The sequence below is a fragment of the Pan troglodytes genome, chromosome 3 (assembly GCF_028858775.2).
Source record: "Pan troglodytes isolate AG18354 chromosome 3, NHGRI_mPanTro3-v2.0_pri, whole genome shotgun sequence".
NCBI lineage: Eukaryota > Metazoa > Chordata > Mammalia > Primates > Hominidae > Pan > Pan troglodytes.
The window spans coordinates 54,305,967-54,326,156 of NC_072401.2; the positions used below are offsets into that span (position 1 = coordinate 54,305,967).

The 20,190-nt window shown below is 37.4% G+C and overlaps 1 protein-coding gene across 2 annotated transcripts in view; it reads right to left on the reverse strand.

Moving 5' to 3' along the window:
• Positions 1-6,564: 6,564 nt before the first annotated feature.
• The window catches only part of USO1 (USO1 vesicle transport factor), an 89,602-nt gene continuing 75,976 nt past the window's right edge, over positions 6,565-20,190 (reverse strand). For both annotated transcript variants that reach the window (XM_001153547.5, XM_009447726.2), the window contains 9 exons: positions 19,982-20,163; positions 19,590-19,711; positions 16,506-16,644; positions 15,474-15,637; positions 14,195-14,281; positions 11,719-11,817; positions 10,231-10,338; positions 8,402-8,617; positions 6,565-7,572 (listed from right to left, as the gene is read on the reverse strand). In XM_001153547.5, the coding sequence (XP_001153547.2) occupies positions 7,483-7,572; positions 8,402-8,617; positions 10,231-10,338; positions 11,719-11,817; positions 14,195-14,281; positions 15,474-15,637; positions 16,506-16,644; positions 19,590-19,711; positions 19,982-20,163 (1,207 nt within the window). In that variant the 3' untranslated portion in view covers positions 6,565-7,482. The remainder of the gene's footprint in view (positions 7,573-8,401; positions 8,618-10,230; positions 10,339-11,718; positions 11,818-14,194; positions 14,282-15,473; positions 15,638-16,505; positions 16,645-19,589; positions 19,712-19,981; positions 20,164-20,190) is intronic.

The window sequence follows — 20,190 nt, forward strand, 5'->3', positions numbered from 1 at the left end:
GCTGGAAGCTTCAAGAAAAGATTTCCAGGCCCTCAAAAAGAGACACAGACAATAAAGTCTCACTCCTCTGGACATTTTTGTGTCTGAAGTTGATGCTTGGAACTACATTTTCCTGGCCCATTCAGTTTCCCACACTCCACTCTAAGACATCTATCTTTATAATATCTCCACTTTCATCAAATTTCTTCCCCAGTTCTTACTTTCAATGGGTATCTTGCTTCCTGTTTAAATTAGAAAATGGAAGCAATGAGATAAAATTTTGACACATTCCCACCACCACAGACCCATCACTTTCCTTTTTAATCCATATTCTCCACCTTCTCTCCTGTTACTACAGATATATTGTTTATAAACCAATCCAAGGTTTCCCTTGCCACTGTGCTTTAGACCTTTTCCCCAAGGACGACTCTAGCACTGTAAACACCTCCTCTTTTCTAGCCAAACATTTCCATCAGTGTATTTCCTTTAGTATTTCCTATTTTAAAATATGTCTCCCTGTTGACCCCACATCCTACTCCAATTATTGGCTCATTTCTCAACTCTCTATGACAGCAAGATATCTCACGGGAGTTTTCTATGCTCATTTCCAAATATTCTAGTCTCACTTATTCTGAATTAGGTTCTCTGTTACTTATAACCCAAGTTACCTTAAATATTAAAATCTTTTAACTCAAAACTTTTTTCCTTTGAATACTGATTGTTACTATGACTCAAGATTATTAAATTGGGAGAAAGAGTGCTTTGATATGAGAAATTTGTCACTGAAATGGCAGCATATTGTTAACACCCTTCAAAAATGACCAAACAGAATAAAGATATGCTCATATCGAAACTTGAACAAGGAAGATACTGCTTTGAATTCAATATCTACATAATTTTTGTCATAATGTATTCATTTACTTGCCTTAGTATGAAAGTTTTGAGAGATTATGATTTAAGACAAATGAATGTCTTACTTTTGCAATGTACTTTGCAAAAGTACTTTGTGTACTTTTTCAACACTAGATGCTTTGTATTTATTAACAAGAAAAATACCAATTATATAAGATTAGAAAATTTTAAAGTTATTTAGATATATTAAATGAGGTTCAGAATCCTATTATCTTTATTATATGTTTATTCTGTATCTTTATTAGATATCTAATAGCACTTCTAATCCATAAGCAATCTCAATTATATAATGTGTTATAACTGATCTTAAATAAAAAAATAAACCCGAAATTTTATGAGTTTTCCACTGCATGAGCATATTGAATTGTGGCAGTAACATGGTGAGGTCCGCAGGGTAAAACAATTCCTCCACCAGTTTTTTTCTTTAGAGATGGAGAATATGAAGTGTTTATGATAAAAATCAGAATATAAAAAAGAGCCTGAAAGGCTGCAGCAATGTAGGGAACTTTACAAGTTGAAATTTAAACTGGAGCGTCCTTGGGAGTCAAAAAGAACAGCTGCTCAAATACAAAACTGCTTAACAACAGCACTTGTGGAAAATAAGCAGGCAACAAGTCTGCAATGCTACAGTGTCTCCTAAAAAGCTACTAAAATGTTGGACTACATTGAGAACATGATTTTTTTTTTTTTTTGAGGTGGAGTTTTGCTCTTGTCACCCAGGCTGGAGTGCAATGGCGCCATCGCGGCTCACTGCAACCTCCACTTCCTGAGTTCAAGTGATTCTCCTGCCTCAGCCTCCTGAGTAGCTGGGATTACAGGTGCACGCCACCACACCCAGCTAATTTTTAGATTTTTAGTAGAGGCGGGGTTTCCATGTTGGCCAGGCTGGTCTCAAACTCCTGACCTCAGGTGATCCACTCGCCTCGGCCTCCCAAAATGCTGGGATTACAGGCATGAGCCACCGCACCCGGCCTGAGAACATGATTTTAACAGCCAACATTTACTGAGCACCTTACCAGCCTTGCTTCACATGGAGTAAGTGGCTTTCAGACAAGGAAAGTATTCAAAACATGGAGGTGATTGTCTTTTCTGCTCAATCTGGGTACAGTGTACACAGACAGAGTTTATTCAAGGAACCACCAAGGAACACTTGAAAAAGCAGGGAAGATTGCCTAGAGAGCAGGCACGGGGGTACCTACTTGCTGCTTAAGACTGCAGGATCATAACGAAGCAAACTACAATCAACAACAGGAAAGCAGATTTCATCCCAACACATAAGGTAGAAATTTGTAGTGGTAAAAACTATCAAAATTGTGAAAGAGACATTAAAAAGAAAGGGGGCAGGGTGCAGTGGCTCACTGCCTTCCAACACTTTGGGAGGCTGAAGCAGGTGGATTGCTTGAGCCCAGGAGTTTGAGACCAGCGTGGGCAACATATGAGACCCCTGTCTCTAAAAATAAAAAATAAAAACAATTAAAAAAGAAGATAACTAGGTACTATGTACTACCACCTCCTATATATTTGTTATTCATTGCTGCAGAATAAATTATCCCCAAACTAAGTGGCTTAAAACAATACACACTTACCATCTCCCAATGTCTGTGGGTCAGAAATCTGGCATGGCTTTGCTAGGCCCTCTGCTTCAGGGTCTCTCATAAAACTACAATCAAGGTGTCAGCCAGGTCTACAGTCAGCTCATGTTCTGCTGGGGCAGGAACCACTTCCAAGCTCAGTTAGTGGTTGTTGAGCAGGTTGAGTTCTTTCTGAGCGGCTGGACTGAGGGCCTCAGTTCCTTGCTGACTGTCGGTGGGAGGCTGCCCCAGTTTCTTGCCAAGTGGCCCTTTCAGTTAGAGCAAGTGCTTAAGAGCCAGGAGAGAATACCAGGCAGATGGAAGAAGATGGACAAATATGAGAACTTTTTAGGCATTCAGACCAAAACTGAGGTAGTTATTAAAGATGAGTCTGAGCTGTCCTGTTTGTGCAATTGGATAAAAGATGGTGCCAAATTACTGAGATATGCATAAGAGAGGACCAGATATGGGGAGGAGAGGAACATGAGTTTGATTTTTAACATACATGTGAGATGTCTGAGACACTAGAGACAACAAGTGGAAATGAAGGTCAGAGAACTGACCTGAACATACAAATTTGTAAGAGACTAATATCTAGATCGTGGTTGACAGCTTTACACTATTACATCTCTCTCTTTATACTGTTACATTTCTCTTTTTTTTTTTTTTGTTTTTTGCTTTTTGTTTTTAAAGACAGAGTCTTGCTCTGTTGCTCAGGCAGGATGCAGTGGCGTGATCTTGGCTCACTGCAACCTCCATCTCCCGGGTTCAAGCAATTCTTGTATCTCAGCCTCCCCAGTGGCTGGGACTACAGGTGCACGCCACTATACCTGGCTGATTTTTGTATTTTTAGTAGAGATAGGGTTTCACTATGTTGGCCAGGCTGGTCTCAAACTCCTGACCTCAAGTGATCCGCCCGCATTGGCCTCCCAAAGTGCTGGGATTACAGGTCTGAGCAACCACACCTGGCCATTGTTACATTTCTTATTGACTAATGTGATAGGTACTTTGACCTATTTAGTTGTCCATTTGCAAAGATCTCAGTCTGAAACTAAATAAGGTGGGTGGGGTTTCACACAAACCTTTGCTGTTAAACGTATTATCCCCTTCCAACTGTACCTCCCCAGTTCCCCCTACCCCTATGTTATTTTGAAAACATCTTGAGACTAACAATTAGGTTCAAGAAAATAAAAGTATGTGGCAACTTAATGATCTCTATATTCTGGTAGTCATGCCTTTGTGTGATGCCCTATCCTGACGGTGGGTAGGACCTGACTGGCTTCTAACCAATAAAACATGGCAAAAGTGATGGGCAATCTCTCCCATGATTGTGTTACATCATATGGCAAGGTGATGGATGTCACCCCCGTGATCATGTTACATTATATGAGACTCAGTCTTGCTGCCTTCATGAAGCAAGTGAGCATGTTGAAGAAGCCCATTAGGCAAAGAACTAGGGGTTCTAGGGCCATTAGTAGCTGAAGGCACACTTCAATCAACAGCCAGCAAAAAAACTGAAGCCCTCAGTTTTACAGTTATAAGAAAATGAATTTTGCTAACAACCTCAGTGAGTTTGTGGAGCAGATTCTCTCCCAGTTGGCTCTGCAGATGAGTACACAACCTGGCTGATACCTTGATTGTGGCCTGTGACCGAGAGTGACATGACATACCACCTTCTGAAATGCTGAAGGAAAAAAGCCTTTTGCTCTAGAATAGTAAATCCAGTGAAAATATCCCTCAGACATGAAAGGAAAATAATTTCCAAGACAAAAGCTGAGGGATTTCATCAACACCAGATCTGTCCTACAAGAAATGCTAAAGGGAGTACTTCAGTCAGAAAGAAAAGGATGTTCATGAGCAGTAAGTAACCACCTGAAGGTTAGTACACAGAAAAACACAGAATATTATAACACTGTAATTGTGGTGTATAAACCACTCTTATTCTAAGTAGGAAGACTAAATGATGAACCTATCAAAAATAGTAACTACAACTTTCCAAGACATAGACAGTACAGTAAGATATAAACAATAGGTTAAAAAGTGGGGGGAGGGCTGGGTGCGGTGGCTCACGCCTATAATCCCAGCACTGGGAGGCTGAGGCAGGCGGATCACCTGAGGTCAGGAGTTTGAGACCAGACTGGCCAACGTGGAGAAACCCTGTCTTTACTAAAAATACAAAACTTAGCTGGACGGGGTGGCAGGCACCCGTAGTCCCAGCTACTCGGGGAGGCTGAGGCAGGAGAATTGCTTGAACCCAGGAAGCGGAGGTTGCAGTGAGCCGAGAATGCCCCACTGCACTCTAGTCTGGGTGACAGAGCAAGACTCTGTCTCAAAAAAACAAAACAAAACAAAAAAAAGGTGGGGGGAAACAAGGTAAAGGTGTAGAATTTTTATTAGATTTATTCTTGCTTGTTTACACTCTAGAATGTAAGTTATATGAGGAAAGGGACTTTGTCTTTTTCACCGTTATATTCCCAATGCCTATAGTTGAATGATTTAATACGTTTTGCTATACCAGTGAAGATTACTAGTTCTGATGAGCATCATGAGACCCTTAACTGGTTGTAACAAAACTATGAAACATAAGGGTTTGCTTTTTCTATCAGCATAATTTCAGACCAGTAACTCAACCCATTAAAATGTGAGCTGTCACTTTACCTCTTTTAGTAACTTTGGGTACTCTTTTCTTTTGGAGGTGCTAGAGGTATAAACTACACTTGAATAAGTTTCAAATCGTAAGGACAAATATGGTTTCATGCTTTATGATTATTGCTCCACTACTGTAGCCCTGGGCTGTCCCAGAGGAAAGAGCATGTGCTAAAGCAAAGTGAGAAAGGAGAAAGCAGAATTTATGTCATCTGTCATGTCTGTTTGGAATGCTGTAACAAAATACCATAGATCAGGTGGTTTATAAACAACAGAAATGTACTTATCCCAATTCTGGAGGTTGGGAAGTCCAAGATCAAGGCATTGGCAGTTGTGCTGTCTGGTCAAGGCCCACTTCCTCATAGACACATCTTCTCACTCTACTCGCACATGGCGGAAGGGCAAGGTGTCTCTTCAGGGCCTCTTTCATAAGGGCACTAATCCCATTATTGAGACCGCTGTCCCCAAGACTGTATTGTCTTCCAAGGGCTCCATTTCCCAATACCAACACCTTAGGGGTAAGAATCTTATCTACTGTACTAAGGACTCCAAACCGTAGGCACCTGCCATAGCTCACTGTGGTGAAGATGGAGAATGGTGGGAGTGTGGGGTCGGAGAGGTAACAACCGGACTGGAGACAGAGACCAGTTTAGGATGCTCACCAGCAAAAAATTACAGCTGGGGTTGGGAAGATGTCCCTTTGGCTCTGGGCTGAACTGTGCAGCTATGAGGCCTCCTGTCTTCTCTACTACAAGCCATCCTGAGTGACTGAGTTCAGCACAGCAGCACTGATTCTGCTGATGTTTCTTAATGAAGATCTTGGTGTTCTGTATTTACAAATTCTCACTCCTGATCCATTTTTCTTTAACCGTACGTTAGCCTGAAAGGTAGTCATTAACTCATGGTTCATTATGTGGTGTCAACTTTAGGAAGACCTCACCTATCTGAGCTGGTCTGGTGACGGTAATACAGTTCTTTCTCTGATGGCAAGTGCCACCTTAGGATGGCAGTAGTGGTGGAACATGGGCACAGTGCAGCATTCACGAGTGCTCTGTAACACACAGCTGTCTCCTTCATCAAGACAGTGACCTTCCTTCTCTTTCAAAAGTTGTGTCCTATTCCTGACCCCAGAAGGCAGATAAATACGTTATTTTCTAGCCCAGGCTATCTTGTCTTTAAGTAAACCCACTTCTTTAACAGGAAATCATTGCCAAGAACTCCAGTGCTGAATTTAAAAACGTCCAGACCCTTTTCCAACCTCTTCTTCTTCTGTACTTCTAACCCCCTCCAATCTTAGGGAATCATAATCATTGGTTTTAAAGAAGATTGTTTTTAACATTCAGTTATAGTTGTGTACCCCTAATAAGAAAAGTCGCCTCATCATTTTCACTTGCCTCATCTTTTATTAAGAATAAAATACTTTTAAGATGTAAAAAAAGGGAACCATGACCAAGGATTAAGTGAACGTATCTATTTTTATTATGAAACATTAAATTTTGACACATTGCCTCATTTGCTTTTTTAAAATCTATTATCTGACTTAAACCTATTCAGCAAAAATGCCAATAAATTATATTAATCATACTTTGGGTCTTTTTAAAACTAGGAACATAATATGTTTTATGATAAACAATAATACTAAATCTGAGTTGTATGAACTGTTAACTTGAAATTTGTTTTAGATGTTTAGCTTAAAACAAAAAGAAAACCAATCACATTAATACACTGTTGCAAAAGTTTCTCCGGAATGCCCTCCACATCACTGTGTGTCAGCATCCTTCGGCTTCTTCACTGAGGTATGGAATGCAGCCATATGTAGGTGTCAAGGCACTCATTCTAAGCTATCCTATCCTGCACATCTTAGCAATCACATTAGATGGAGGGCTGATGATATGCACTAACTCCCAGCCCAGGCTATCTTGCTTTTAAATAAACTAATTTCTTTAAAAGAAAATCATCAACTAAGGACTCAAATGCTGAATTTAGCAATAATAATTCCAATTCAATACACATTCAATCAAATGTGTTAGTACTTAAAAGTCACAAATTTTGCAAAGTAAACAACCAATGAACTAAGGCAAATAGCATTGTCACCACATGCCTTAAAATGGTATATTTTTGGTGTTTGAAGCTCTTTGCAAATTACATTTTGGGACAGTTCAGATGGATTTAAATAAAAGATGTGTGTTCTACATAAATTCAGTTTTAAGGTTTTCAACATGGATGGCAACATTACAAAAATATATCAATAGTCTTAATAGTGAATGTTTTCCACCTGGTTTCTAAATCTTTATTTTCCGTGGAGGTAAACCAAAGTTTAGAGTCCATCTTCAGAGTAATGATATAATCTCTATTGTTCCTAGAGATTTGAAAACTAGATATGATCTAGATCCTTGCCAGGATCTTCACTTTCATCATCCTCATCCTCTTGGTCTCCAGATTCAAGTTCATCCTCTTCTTCAACCTAGAGGAAAAAGACGTATTTAATATTGTGACAATCTGTTCATGTCACATTCAACATTTAACAATATATACTACTGATAATTTTTTTTTTTCTGAGATGGAGTTTTGCTCGTTACCCAGGCTGGAGTGCAATGGTGCGATCTTGGCTCACTGCAACCTCTGCCTGCCAGGTTCAAGCGATTCTCCTGTCTCAGCCTCCCGAGTAGCTGGGATTACAGGTGCCTGCCACCAAGCGCCCTGCTAATTTTTGTATTTTTAGTAGAGATGGGGTTTCACCATGTTGGCCAGGCTGGTCTCGAACCCCTGACCTCAGGTGATCTGCCCACCTCAGCCCCCCAAAGTGCTAGGATTACAGGTGTGAGCACTGTGCCCAGACAAATTTTGTATTCTAGTAACTATAGTAGAATATAAGCCATCTGATTTCTTTGATTTGATGCCAAGGCTCTCTGTCATTTCTAATATGAATGAGATATATCAGTTAACTTTGCTGATAAATGGCTACACCTCTTTACACACAAATCTGAAACAAACATGGCAAAAGATAATGACATGCTTGGGTGACTACAGTCTTGTTACCAATCAAATCAATTCACTTTCTAGGCTTACGGTCCAAAAGAAAATAGTCTATAAGTACTGAAAACTGAACCTAATCTGTGTATTAAGTAAATTCAATAAAAACAGTGAAAACAGTATAGATGGTACCATATTCATGAACCCACATATCCATTCCTATAATACAGGCACAACTTTTCCATGTTACATTAAAAATCTTTTAAATGCATTATACTAAAACATAATACAAATCATTTTTGGAGACATTTTAATCTTACTGGATGACCAAGATCCTTGAGTTTATTCTTCAATGACAGTATTTTCTGATCTTGATCGGCCAAGAGCACCAAGAGATCATCTTGTTCTTTTTTAGAATCTGTAATTTCCAACTCTAGTTTGTCTTTCTCAGTTTGTAAAATGGCAATGGTACTATTAGATGAATCCAGCTGCTCTTTAATGGCAGTTCTTTCCTCAGACAGAGCTTTAATTTCATTCTAGGAAAAGAAAGGTGAAAGGCAGGAATCTAAAATTAGCACTCACTTTCCTAGAGTTTTTAATAAATAGTTTCTTTCTATGACAAATCACTGTACCTGTTCAACCTAAGGAATTTAGGGGTGGAGGTTAAGGGTACAGGAGGTTTAACACACACACTAACATGAATTTATTAGACTGTTCATCAAAAATGGTTATTGCCAAAAAATAGTTTAACATCCAAAAAATAGTTTTAGTTAGCTATCCCTGAAAACACCTTTAAGAGACTTAAAAAAAACAGTACCATTTCAGATAATCAAAGGAGTAAACAGAAACACAAAGCATTTTACAGAACAAGTCTGATTAGTACCAGAATTTTAGAACTCAAAGCTCAAGTTAAAAAAAATTTTTTTATCCCAACTTCAAGCATACAATTAAATGAAAATAACTTCAAATAAAAATCTATGGTTTAAAAATAAAATAATTTGGCCACAATCCAAAAAGCACAATTATACATTATTTTCCTTATTTTCCTTAATGTGACCTCATTCCTTTCTTCATGCTATTTATTCTGATGTCTCTGTCACACAATAATATGCTGACAGGATTTAATGTGCCTGTGTTCCACGGCTTATGGAAAGCCTACATGTGGCTTGTGTATTAGCTAAATTTGTACTCCTTGTTTTGTTATTGTGATTAGATGTTGATCTTAAAAAGAAAACACAGGCCGGGAGTGGTGGCTCACGCCTGTAATCCCAGCACTTTGCGGGGGGCCAACGCGGGCAGATCACCTGAGGTCAGGAGTTTGAGACCAGCCTGGCCAACATGGCGAATCCTCGTCTCTACTAAAAGTACAAAAATTAGCTGAGCATGTTGGCAGGTGCCTGAAATCCCAGCTACTCAGGAGGCTGAGGCAGGAGAATCGCTTGAACCTGGGAGGTGGAGGCTGCAGTGAGCTGAGATCATGCCACTGCACTCCATCCAGCCTGGAACACAAAATTGAGACTCCGTCTCAAAAAAAAAAGAAAGAAAGAAAACAAAAATATTTTCAATAAATTTTACTTTTATAGTACATGCATATGTATGCTTATCTTACATATTATCATTATTTGAAATAGTATTTTAAAAGCTTCATTTGTGGCTGGGTGCGGCAGCTCACGCCTGTAATTCCAGCATTCCAGCACTTTCGGAGGCCAAGGCAGGTGGATCACGAGGTCAAGAGATGGAGACCATCCTGGCCAACGTGGTGAAACCCTGTCTGTACTAAAAATACAAAAATTAGCTGGGTGTGGTGGTGCACGCCTGTAGTCCCAGCTACTCAGTAGGTTGAGGCGGGAGAATTGCTTGAACCTGGGAGGCAGAGGTTGTGGTGAGCCGAGATCGCGCCACTGTACTCCAGTCTGGTGACAGAGCGAAACTCCATCTCAAAAAAACAAAACAAAACAAAAAAACCCACAACAAAAAAAATCTTCATTTGTGCCATCTTAAATCATCAATATAGGAGTGAAAATGTTGTGAGATAAAATTACACATCATTAGCTTTCTTCATAAATCTAAGAATTTGAAAGATATATAAAATTTCCTAGAGTTCATTTCATATTATATGCAGTAAATAAACGTTGCACCAAAAACAAACCTTTAACTCTTTGGTCTCTTGTAATAATGCTGACAGTCTTCCTTCTACATCAGTAGTTTTGGTGGCTATTATAGTCTCGGTCTCTCCTTGTACCTCAACTGATTTTGCCTGAAATTAGAAATTGGAAAAAAAGATGTCTCTTAAACATTACAATCAATATGAACTCCCAAAGGGTTATTTAATTTTTTTGCCATTTTGATATTTTACTTTCACTAACAGAAGATATAATTCCTTATGTATTTATGTGCAACAAAGTGCTCTCCACTGTCAGATGAGCTGTTCCCACATGGAAGAGCATCAAATCTCATAAGAGTACGAGGAAGGCTGGACTAAGGTGCCTCAAGGTAGGTAAGCCCAGAAAAGTAATCAGCAAGGCAGCTCTAATGTAACTGTAACCCAGCATTTAATAAACACAGAATATTTTTCAAAGCCTTTCCTTCATAAATTTCCTATAAGTCCATACTACCACCTTAGATAGGTAGATAAATTGAGCCAAATATCATTATTAGTGAAATGCAAATCTTTTCTCAAGTGCTAGAGGAGACACTCCTGAATAACAGTTTTTCAGTCTTTCCTTGTCTTTTTTCTAAAATACTAGGAAGTCGGGTGGTGACACAACAAATATCTAAAAATGTGGAAGTAGCTTTGGAACTGTGTAATGAGTAGAGGCTGTAAGAGAGGTGCATGGTAGACAAAGCCTGCATTACCTTGATGAGACTGTTGCTAGAGATATGGACATTAAGTGATTCTGGTGAGAGCTCAGAAAGAAAAGAGCGGAGTTGGAGAGAAGCTTCATGGTCATAGTGAGAAGAAGAATGCTGGCAGAAATATGAATGTTAAAGGTGCTTTTGGTGAGGTCTCAGATGAAAACTAGGAACATGTTACTGGGAATCGGAGGAAAGGCAATCCTTGTTATAAAGTGGCAAATAACTTGGCCAAATAGTGTTGCAGTGTTTTGTGGACAGCAGAACTTGTAAATAATGAATTTGGATATTTTACTGAGGTTTCTAAGCAAAGTGCTGGAGTGCAGCCTGGTTTCTCCTTGTTGCTTAAAGTTAAATGTGAGAGAAGAGAGATAAATTGAAGAAGAAATTGCTAAGCAAAAAAGAATCAGAATTAGAAGATTTGGAAAATTCTCAGTCTACCTATATTGCAAAAGTATGAGAAGGAATGTTCTGGAGAAAACAACAACGGTTTCTGAATATTTTATGATAGCAGAAAAACTGCCAGCTTGGACTGAAGGGACAGAAATAGAATGTAATACCAGCAAAATAAACTATTAAGTAACTGAATAAACTAATCTGGTGAGACTGACTATAAAACGACTGTCACCATGAACATGAAGCCTATGTTACTAGAATACCGGCTAGTAAGTAATCTAAAGAGAAGGTGCTATCTGATGAATTTGTTTCTTTTTAATTGTGGCTAAGAAATAATACATCAACCTTGTCTTTATTACCTTCCAGAGAAAAAAGAGAAAATACTTACAAACGCTTCTGTTTTCTGTAACAGTTCCTGCTTTTCTGTCTGTAGTTTGGTGATCTCCACAGATTGTGAGTTTAACTGAGACTTTAAAGTTGCCAGTTCCTAAGAGACAAAAATAGTTGAGTCATAACATTAAATGGTATTAATTTCATCAAGGAAATATTTACAGGGAGACATTTAAAAAAATGATTTACAACCTCCTAGTTTTAAAATCTAACTCTAAAGAACTATTCTTGAACTTTGGGTTCAAGATGGAAAATTCAACACATTCATTTACCTCTGCTCCCTCCTGAAATCCCATGCAAAAAAAAAAAAAAAATCATAAAAGACAGGAAGGGAGGGGAGAAGGAAGAAAGAAAGGAAGGATGGGAGGGAGAGAGGAAGAAACCCACAAAAACAAGAACAGTAAGAGAAGAGCGCAATTGGGGAATTTTGAGAAAGCAAGTAACAGTGATAACTAACTCAGCACACCTGAGAAAGCTGAAAGCTAGGATGACCACTGAGAAAGTTAAGATAGTACCTGACTTACAATGAATGCATTAACTACCAGAAAGGTTAGGAACTGGTATCATTAGATACCTCTGGAAGTACAGATAAAAATGAGGTTAAAAACTGCAGGCCTGGTTAAAAGACTATTTAAGAAATAGATCATCAGATCCCTGTCTCAATCTTAGGCATCAGGCAACCGTTCCTCCTTTCCTGGATGAAGACTTGAGGTTTATTATGTGGCTGGGCAAAACAGGACATCTTTAGACTAGGGACCACCAAACACAGATGAAAGCAGTAGTACTATAATGAAAACCAGGGTATTAATTGAAAGTTTTTATTAATGTTGAATTTCCAAACTTCTCACCTTCTCCTCCCCCAAAAAAAGTACAGGAAAAGAAAGGCAATTATAACAATGGCTCTCAGCAGGAGTGATTTCTCCCCATATCCCCCCATCCCCGAGGACATTTGGTAATGTCTGGAGACACTGAGTAAGTGGTGGGACAATGGCAAGTAAAAGGCTCTTTTCTTTTGGTTCTCTTTAAAATTTCTATCATGTACATTTGTGGCTTTTCTAATTTATTTTGTTTAGTTATTAAAATGAGTTATAGTTTTCTATATATAGTACTTTACTATATATTATAAAAAACAAAACTATCACTTAAAAATACATATATTTTAACAATCTAAAGTTTATAAAAGTAAATAAACTGGAGAAAGTAAAAAAACTAAAAGGCAATTCTCTTTTTATAAAAATATCTAATTAAAGTTTCACTGGGAAACATAATTAAATGGCTTATTTTTACTTAGAATTTACAAACTAAGGCTATATATTAGTAACTTAATTCCCTTTAATTTTAATACAGTTCTAGTATAGGTACACTTAATAAAACCAAGAGCATATTAATCTTCCCACACAAATAAAACATTGTGAACAAATATTGGAGACCTGAAAATCCTCAAATGATAAGTGATTCTTTTTTTAAAAAAAGGTCAGATATTTAGAATCTACTCTGAGGTACATGGACATTATCAAAATAAGACAAAATTTCTCTATGTTCAGTCATTTCTCTTTCAAAGCAGCCATGTCAGTGGACTAGGGCCAGTTGCTTAGTGGAGAGAGAAGGAAGACAGTTAGTCCTAGGTTAGTGAGGATGGTCATTTTTTAGTATTGCTTGGATTAAAAAAAAAAAAGAAGTATGCATTTCTTTTATAATAAGAAAGAAAGGAGGGAAAGAAGAAAAGAGAGAGAAGAAAAGAGAGGAGGAAAGAAAAACAACCCCAGAACCTGTTTAGGGATAATATACTCTAGAGTTTTCTTCCAATTGCTACATTATTTAATTGTAAGTATACAGAGTTCATTTCTCTCTTTTGATTCTTTTCTTGAACAATACATTTAAATTTTTTCATTGGATAAAGGTAAATCTGTATGATCTAGTTTAACAGGAATTTATAAATACTATAAGCAAGTAAAAAAAGTTTAACTTGCTTTTCTAGATGTTATAAATTACCACAGAAAAAGTTTATTTTGCTTTTTAGCTGGAGTCATTTAATTGAGATATAGGTAAGTTTACCTTTCTTCTCTTTTCCAATTCTAAATTCTATATTTTCTAGACAAAACAGTTTAAAAACCCCATACATTTAGTCAAGCAATTATCATAGTATATTAAAATTAGGCATAAGATTTTACATTTTCATATTTGCAAGTTATAAATTTAAATTTTTCCTTGTTAGTTCACTGATAATCTATAAATAACATGGGTGAGATGCTGAGATTTTTTAAAAGGAATACCTCTGAAAAATAAAAACACAATAAAAAGTAAAGCACTATTACCATATAAATAGAAACAGCTTCTGGATTTTCAAATGGCTGTCTTAACTTAAATTTTACTTACAATTGCTAATACAGTTCTAGATTTGTGAAACTATAGGGCTGTTATTCTATTATAATTAAAACATGACAAAGTAGAATTGGATCAAAGTGGAAAATTACCTGTTTTAATTCTGCAACTTGTTCAGAATCTCTAGCTGAAACTATTGCTGAAGACTGTTCATTTGTGCCAGATGTTTGGGAAGATTTCTGCAAATAGCACAGAAATAAACTATAAAATATATTCAGTCTAAAGAGATGAGAAAAAAAAAACAGAACTGTACACATATAAACTATATCATATGTGCTTACCAAAAAATTCACACCAACCTTTTAATTTTTATGCCCAAGATAAAATTCCAACACAGCACATATTGTCTACAACTTTTTCATGGCTAAAAATCCATTTGTAGGCTGGGTGCGGTGGCTCATGCCTGTAATCCCAGCACTTTGGGAGGCCAAGGCCAGTGGATTGCTTGAGCTCAGGAATGCAAGATCAGCCTGGGCAACACGGTGAAACCCAGTCGCTACTAAAATACAAAAAATTAGCCGGACGTGGCAGCGTGCACCTATAATCCCAGCTACTCGGGAGGCTGAGGCAGGAGAACTGCTAGAACCTGGGAGGTGGAGGTTGCAGTGAGCCGAGATTGTGCCACTGCGCTCCAGACTGGGCTAACAGAGCGAGACTCTGTCTCTAAAGAAAAAAAAATAAAATTTTTATTTTACCGAGCAATTTATTAAATCTAAGCATTTACCTGCGTTCATATGGAGAAAGAGCATAAAAGCAGACAAAGCAGACATTTATTAAATAATTTCCACCTATTAGAAGAGTAAATTAAATCTCACAACAATGAACTAGACATTACCACTACCATTTTATAGATCAGGAAACAAGTTTAAAGAGGTTAACTAAATTGCTTAAATTCAATGAGCCATTGAAGCTTAAACAGTTTGACTCTAAAGCTCATCCTGTAAAATCTTTTTTTTTTTTTTTTTTAGATGGAAAGTCTCCCTCTGTCGCACAGGCAATGAGGTGAAGTGGGGTGATCTCGGCTCACTGCAACCTCCACCTCCTGGGTTTAAGAGATTCTCCTGCCTCAGCCTCCTGCGTAGCTGGGACTACAGGTGCCTGCCACCATGCCCGGCTAATTTTTGTATTTTTAGTAGAGACAGGGTTTCGCCATGTTGGCCAGGCTAGTCTTGAACTCCTGACCTCAGGTGATCCGCCCACCTCAGCCTCCCAAAGTGCTAGGATTACAGGTGTAAGCCACTGTGCCTGGCCCATCCTGTAAAATCTTAACATACGATATTCTGGTTTAAGAGATCCAAGGGGAAAAAAAAAAGGCAGGATAATGAGAACCACTCTTGAACTCTTATTTTAACTTTTTAAACATTTACTTACCATATTTTCAATCACAGAGTCCTTTTCAGTCAGCTGGCTTTGTAAAAGTTCCTGATTACGTTTTAATTCTTCTATCTCTTCTCGCAATCTACCAATTTCTTCTGGCTGAATGCCATTCATCTGAGCCCCCTCACTGTAAGAACCTTGATGCTGATTGTCTTTTCCTGTTAGACAGACATAACATTTTAAAAGCCAACGGGAAACTTCAGTTTTTCATTTTTGAAGTAGAAGATTCAAATATGTAATTTTCTTCATTCAATTACTTTGGCAGCACTTTTGCAATCACATTTCATCTTTGCAGAATGGTATATTGATAAAAATAGTGAACTGATAGTATTTTCCAGATTTCTGGGAGAAAAAACAGCACAGCCTTGACTAAACTGCATGGTCTGGTGATCTATGATTAAGAATTACAGTAATTTTAATTCCAATTCTGTCAATTGAATATGAGAAAATAAAATCCTTTTAAAAAATCTTCACAAGCACCGTAGGATAATACTATTTAAAAGCAGTGGAGCTCTTGCCATTTTCCAGGCACAACTTAAATTTTTCATTTATTATATCATTTAGTTCTCAAATGTTATTACTATCTTCATTTTGCAGAAGAGGAAACTGAAAGATTACAGCGGTCATTCTTAATCAGCTATACATTAGAATCACCTGGTGGGCTTATACTAGTTACTGATCCCTGGACCTAATCCCAGATTTATTAAATCAGAAACGCTATTGTGGTATCAGCATTGGTTTTTTTTTTTAATAAAAGCATCTCAGGAGATTCTAATATACAGCCAGGGTTGAGAATCAATGGGCCAGATAAACAGGTAGCAAGAAGCTTGGACTTCAATCTCTAAAGGTCCAGTCTTAACTGCTCTTAACTATCATGCTATTTTGCTTTAAACTCCGATTTACATTTTTGTCACCATGATTAAGGTTAGAAAAATACTAGTCCACAGAAAGAATCTTTTACTTTGTCTAGCTCTTGAGGAAAGAATGACCTGAGTGCTATCATAGTGATGGCTTAGCTATGCTTACCTAGCTGTATTTTAAGAAGATTATACTGGTCTTTGTGCTGCTGGATCTGTGATACTTGCTGTGTGACTGCCGTCTGGAGCTGTTCATTTTGACATTTTAATGTAGAAACCTGCTGCCTTAATTCCTCAAGTTGGAGATCCTGTGAAACAAAACATAATTCATGTGTTTTAAAGTCATACTAGTTAGCATTAAGAAGGTGAACACATTTTAAAAATTAGAGGTCATATTGGGACAGTATGCTAAAGTGCTTAACACTTCCAAAATCATTCAGTAATTAAGCAACTTGGTGTGTTAATATATCCATCAAGGCCAATTAACATGCAGCAGAACTACAAGATTTCAAAGAAGGCTCCATTAATAAACATCATGGCATAGCCTGCAATTATAGTGGGAAATAAAATGAAAAAACTCCATTTTATGGTCATAAAACCATTTAAAAATTTACATCAAACTATTTAAGAAATTTAGTATATGTATGTATACATATGCTTCTATATTATTTTTAATATTAAAAGCCAATGAGAAAACAAATAAAGGAAATTGAAAAAAGAGCTTCCAACTTTTACCATCATAATAAAACTATAGTTGGTATTTGATGTATTTTTTTTCTTTTTTTTTTTTGAGACGGAGTTTCGCTCTTATCGCCCAGGCTGGAGTGCAGTGGCGCAATCCAGCTCACTGCAACCTCTGCCTCCAAGGTTCAAGCAATTCTCCTGCGTCAGCCTCCTGAGTAGCTGGGATTACAGGCGCCTGCTGCCATGCCCAGCTAATGTTTTTGTATTTTTAGTAGAGACGGGGTTTCACCATGTTGGCCAGGCTGGTCTCAAACTCCTGACCTCAGGTGATCCACCGGTCTCAGCCTCCCAAAGTGCTGGGATTACAGGCGTGAGCCACCGTGCCCGGCCGGAATTTGATGTATTTCTTTATTTTCTTCTAATTTTTTCCCAATCCATGGTTTAAAATTTGTCATAATAGGTATATATATAATTATGTAGCCTTTAATCTACTTAACATTCTATCATAATTTCCCCATATTGCTACATAGTTTTCAAACCATAATTTTTAATCCTATCTAATTAAGTAGATGCAATACAATTTATATTCAATGTTTTTGATGCTAAGGTTGCTTTCCATTTTTTTTCTTTTCTTTCTTTCTTTTTTTCTTGGGTTTTTTTTTTTTTTGAGACAGAGTTTTGCTTTTGTTGCCCAGGCTGGAGTGCAATGGTGCGATCTCGGCTCACTGTAACCTCCACCTCCCAGGTTGTTCAAGCGATTCTCCTACCTCATCCTCCTGAGTAGCTGGGATTACAGGCATGTGCCACCATCCCCAGCTAATTTTTTCTATTTTTAGTAGAGACAGGGTTTCTCCATGTTGGTCAGATTGGTCTCGAACTCCCGACCTCAGGTAATCTGCCCACCTCGGCCTCCCAAAGTGCTGGGATTACAGGCATGAGGCACCGTGCTCAGCCACTGCACTCCAGCCTGGGCAACAAGAGCGAAACTGTCTCAAAAAAAAAAAAAAAAAAAAAAAAAAAAAAAAAAAAAAGAAAAGAAAAAGAAAAATGGAAAGCAACCTCAGCATCAAAAACACTGAATATAAATTGTATTGCACCTACTTAATATTGCTTTCCATTTTTCAAAGTGACAAATTTCATTACATCATATATTTTAGTCCATATAATTGTTTTCCTGAATTTTGGAGAATTCCCTTAGGATGAATTATCAAATGTCATTCAAAGGATATAAACATTTTATAGTTCTAGATGCTTGTGGACTAATGCCAAATAGCATTCTAAATGGTAAGAATATTTAAAATGAACATTTCTAAGGAAGAGTCATTAGAGTAATTGTGTCAATCACTCTTTTCTTTTGCCAAATCAACTGTATTTGCAGCCCCAAGTATAGACTCTATATCACATTCCAACTATTTGTTTTTTTCACTGTTCCAAAGATATTATTACATTTTAGCAACTGGAAATGACTCCATCTTTGTACCCAGATATAGATGAAAAATCCTAATAACCATAGGTAGTTTGATGATTCAAATTTTACCATTCTAAGATTATAATTTATTGATTGATTTACTTTTAAACTGAAAAGCTTAGAATGAATGCTAAATATACCACAATATTTTCATTCTTTCTTAAAATTTTAATCTCAGTAGGCTGGGCGCGCTGGCTTATGCCTATAATCCCAGCATTTCGGAAGGCTGAGGCAGGGAAGGGAAGGGATCACCCGAGGTCAGGAGATCAACACCAGCCAACATGGTGAAACCTCATCTCTACTAAAAATATAAAAATTAGGCAGCGTGGTGGCACACGCCTATAATCCCAGCTACTTGCGAGGCTGAGGCAAGAGAATTGCTTGAACCTGGGAGGCGGAGGTTGCAGTGAGCCGAGACTGCGCCACTGCACTCCAGCCTGGGAAACAAGAGCAAGACTCTGTCTAAACAAAAAACAAACTAATCTCAGTAATGTAGATTGTGAGGAAGAAAATAAGATATAAACAGTTGTCAATTTAAAGGGTTCTATCTATGCTTTTACTTGCCACACCTGCCATAAACTGTGCACAATTAGTAGACAGGTGTGGAGAGCAGTAGAGGGAAGGGGATGAATCTGTCCCACAGGGTCTGCCACTATTGTATTTTTTTATGACACTGGAATTTTAACAATATTAATAACCTCATTTTTCAGCACTTTCTAGAATTCCAATCAAGGTAAATATCATAAGAAATTAAATGAGAGTAAAAGTCAAGAAAACATTCTGAAGGAATATAATGAAGGTTTAGGGTACTCAACACAATGCAAGTAATGAAAGTTCACTGGTATCCTGGAAAGAAAATGTCAACTGATGATTCCGCAATTGTAGTTTCATCTTTATCCACTCATCATTATCTAATAAATCAGCTGCATGGTGCTTAGCACATATTAAGCACTCTGTTTGTTGAATACTCAGATGCTTTGAAAAATGATGGGTTTTGCTTTCTATATCCTCTTTCATTTGAAATGTCAGAAAAAAAGGCTTCCTTAAAGCAGAAAGTGACTACTGGTAATCAGAGGGTATATACAGTTCATTAGTACTTACTTGCTCTCGAATCATATTTTTGTAGTGAGTCACAATATTGTCATGCTGTTCTAATGTTTTTTTCACCTCTTCTTCTTTTTTATCTTCTTCACTGGACTTATAAATAGCCTTAGTTATAACACCTATAAAAGGAAGCTTATTTAAAATTTGTTTTAAATACTATTTTACTACTAAGACTTAGTAAAAACATATAACCTAACTCCATGATAGGTAAGAAATAATCTTTTCAATCCTACTGAAAGCCAAATGTCCTTCAATGGGCTACAGATCAAGAGCTAGGAAGAAAATATACCTTTAGAGTTATCATATAACCTGTATGCATCCAGAATATACATGTACAATATAAATATAATTACTTTCCATCAAATATCAATATAAATCTTCAGTCTTACCTTCAAGTTCTTTTACCAGCTTCGTAAACTCATGATCAAATATCATGTATTCTGGACTGGGAAAGTTTGGCTGGGGTTTCTGAGATGCTCTGGAATACAACTCATGTTTGCTGATAAATCCTAGTTTCTCTATGAAATTCTCTTTGCCAATCCTCTTCTCAATCAGTTGTTTTAGCTTCTCTCTACGGAGATAAGCATATTGAGATGCT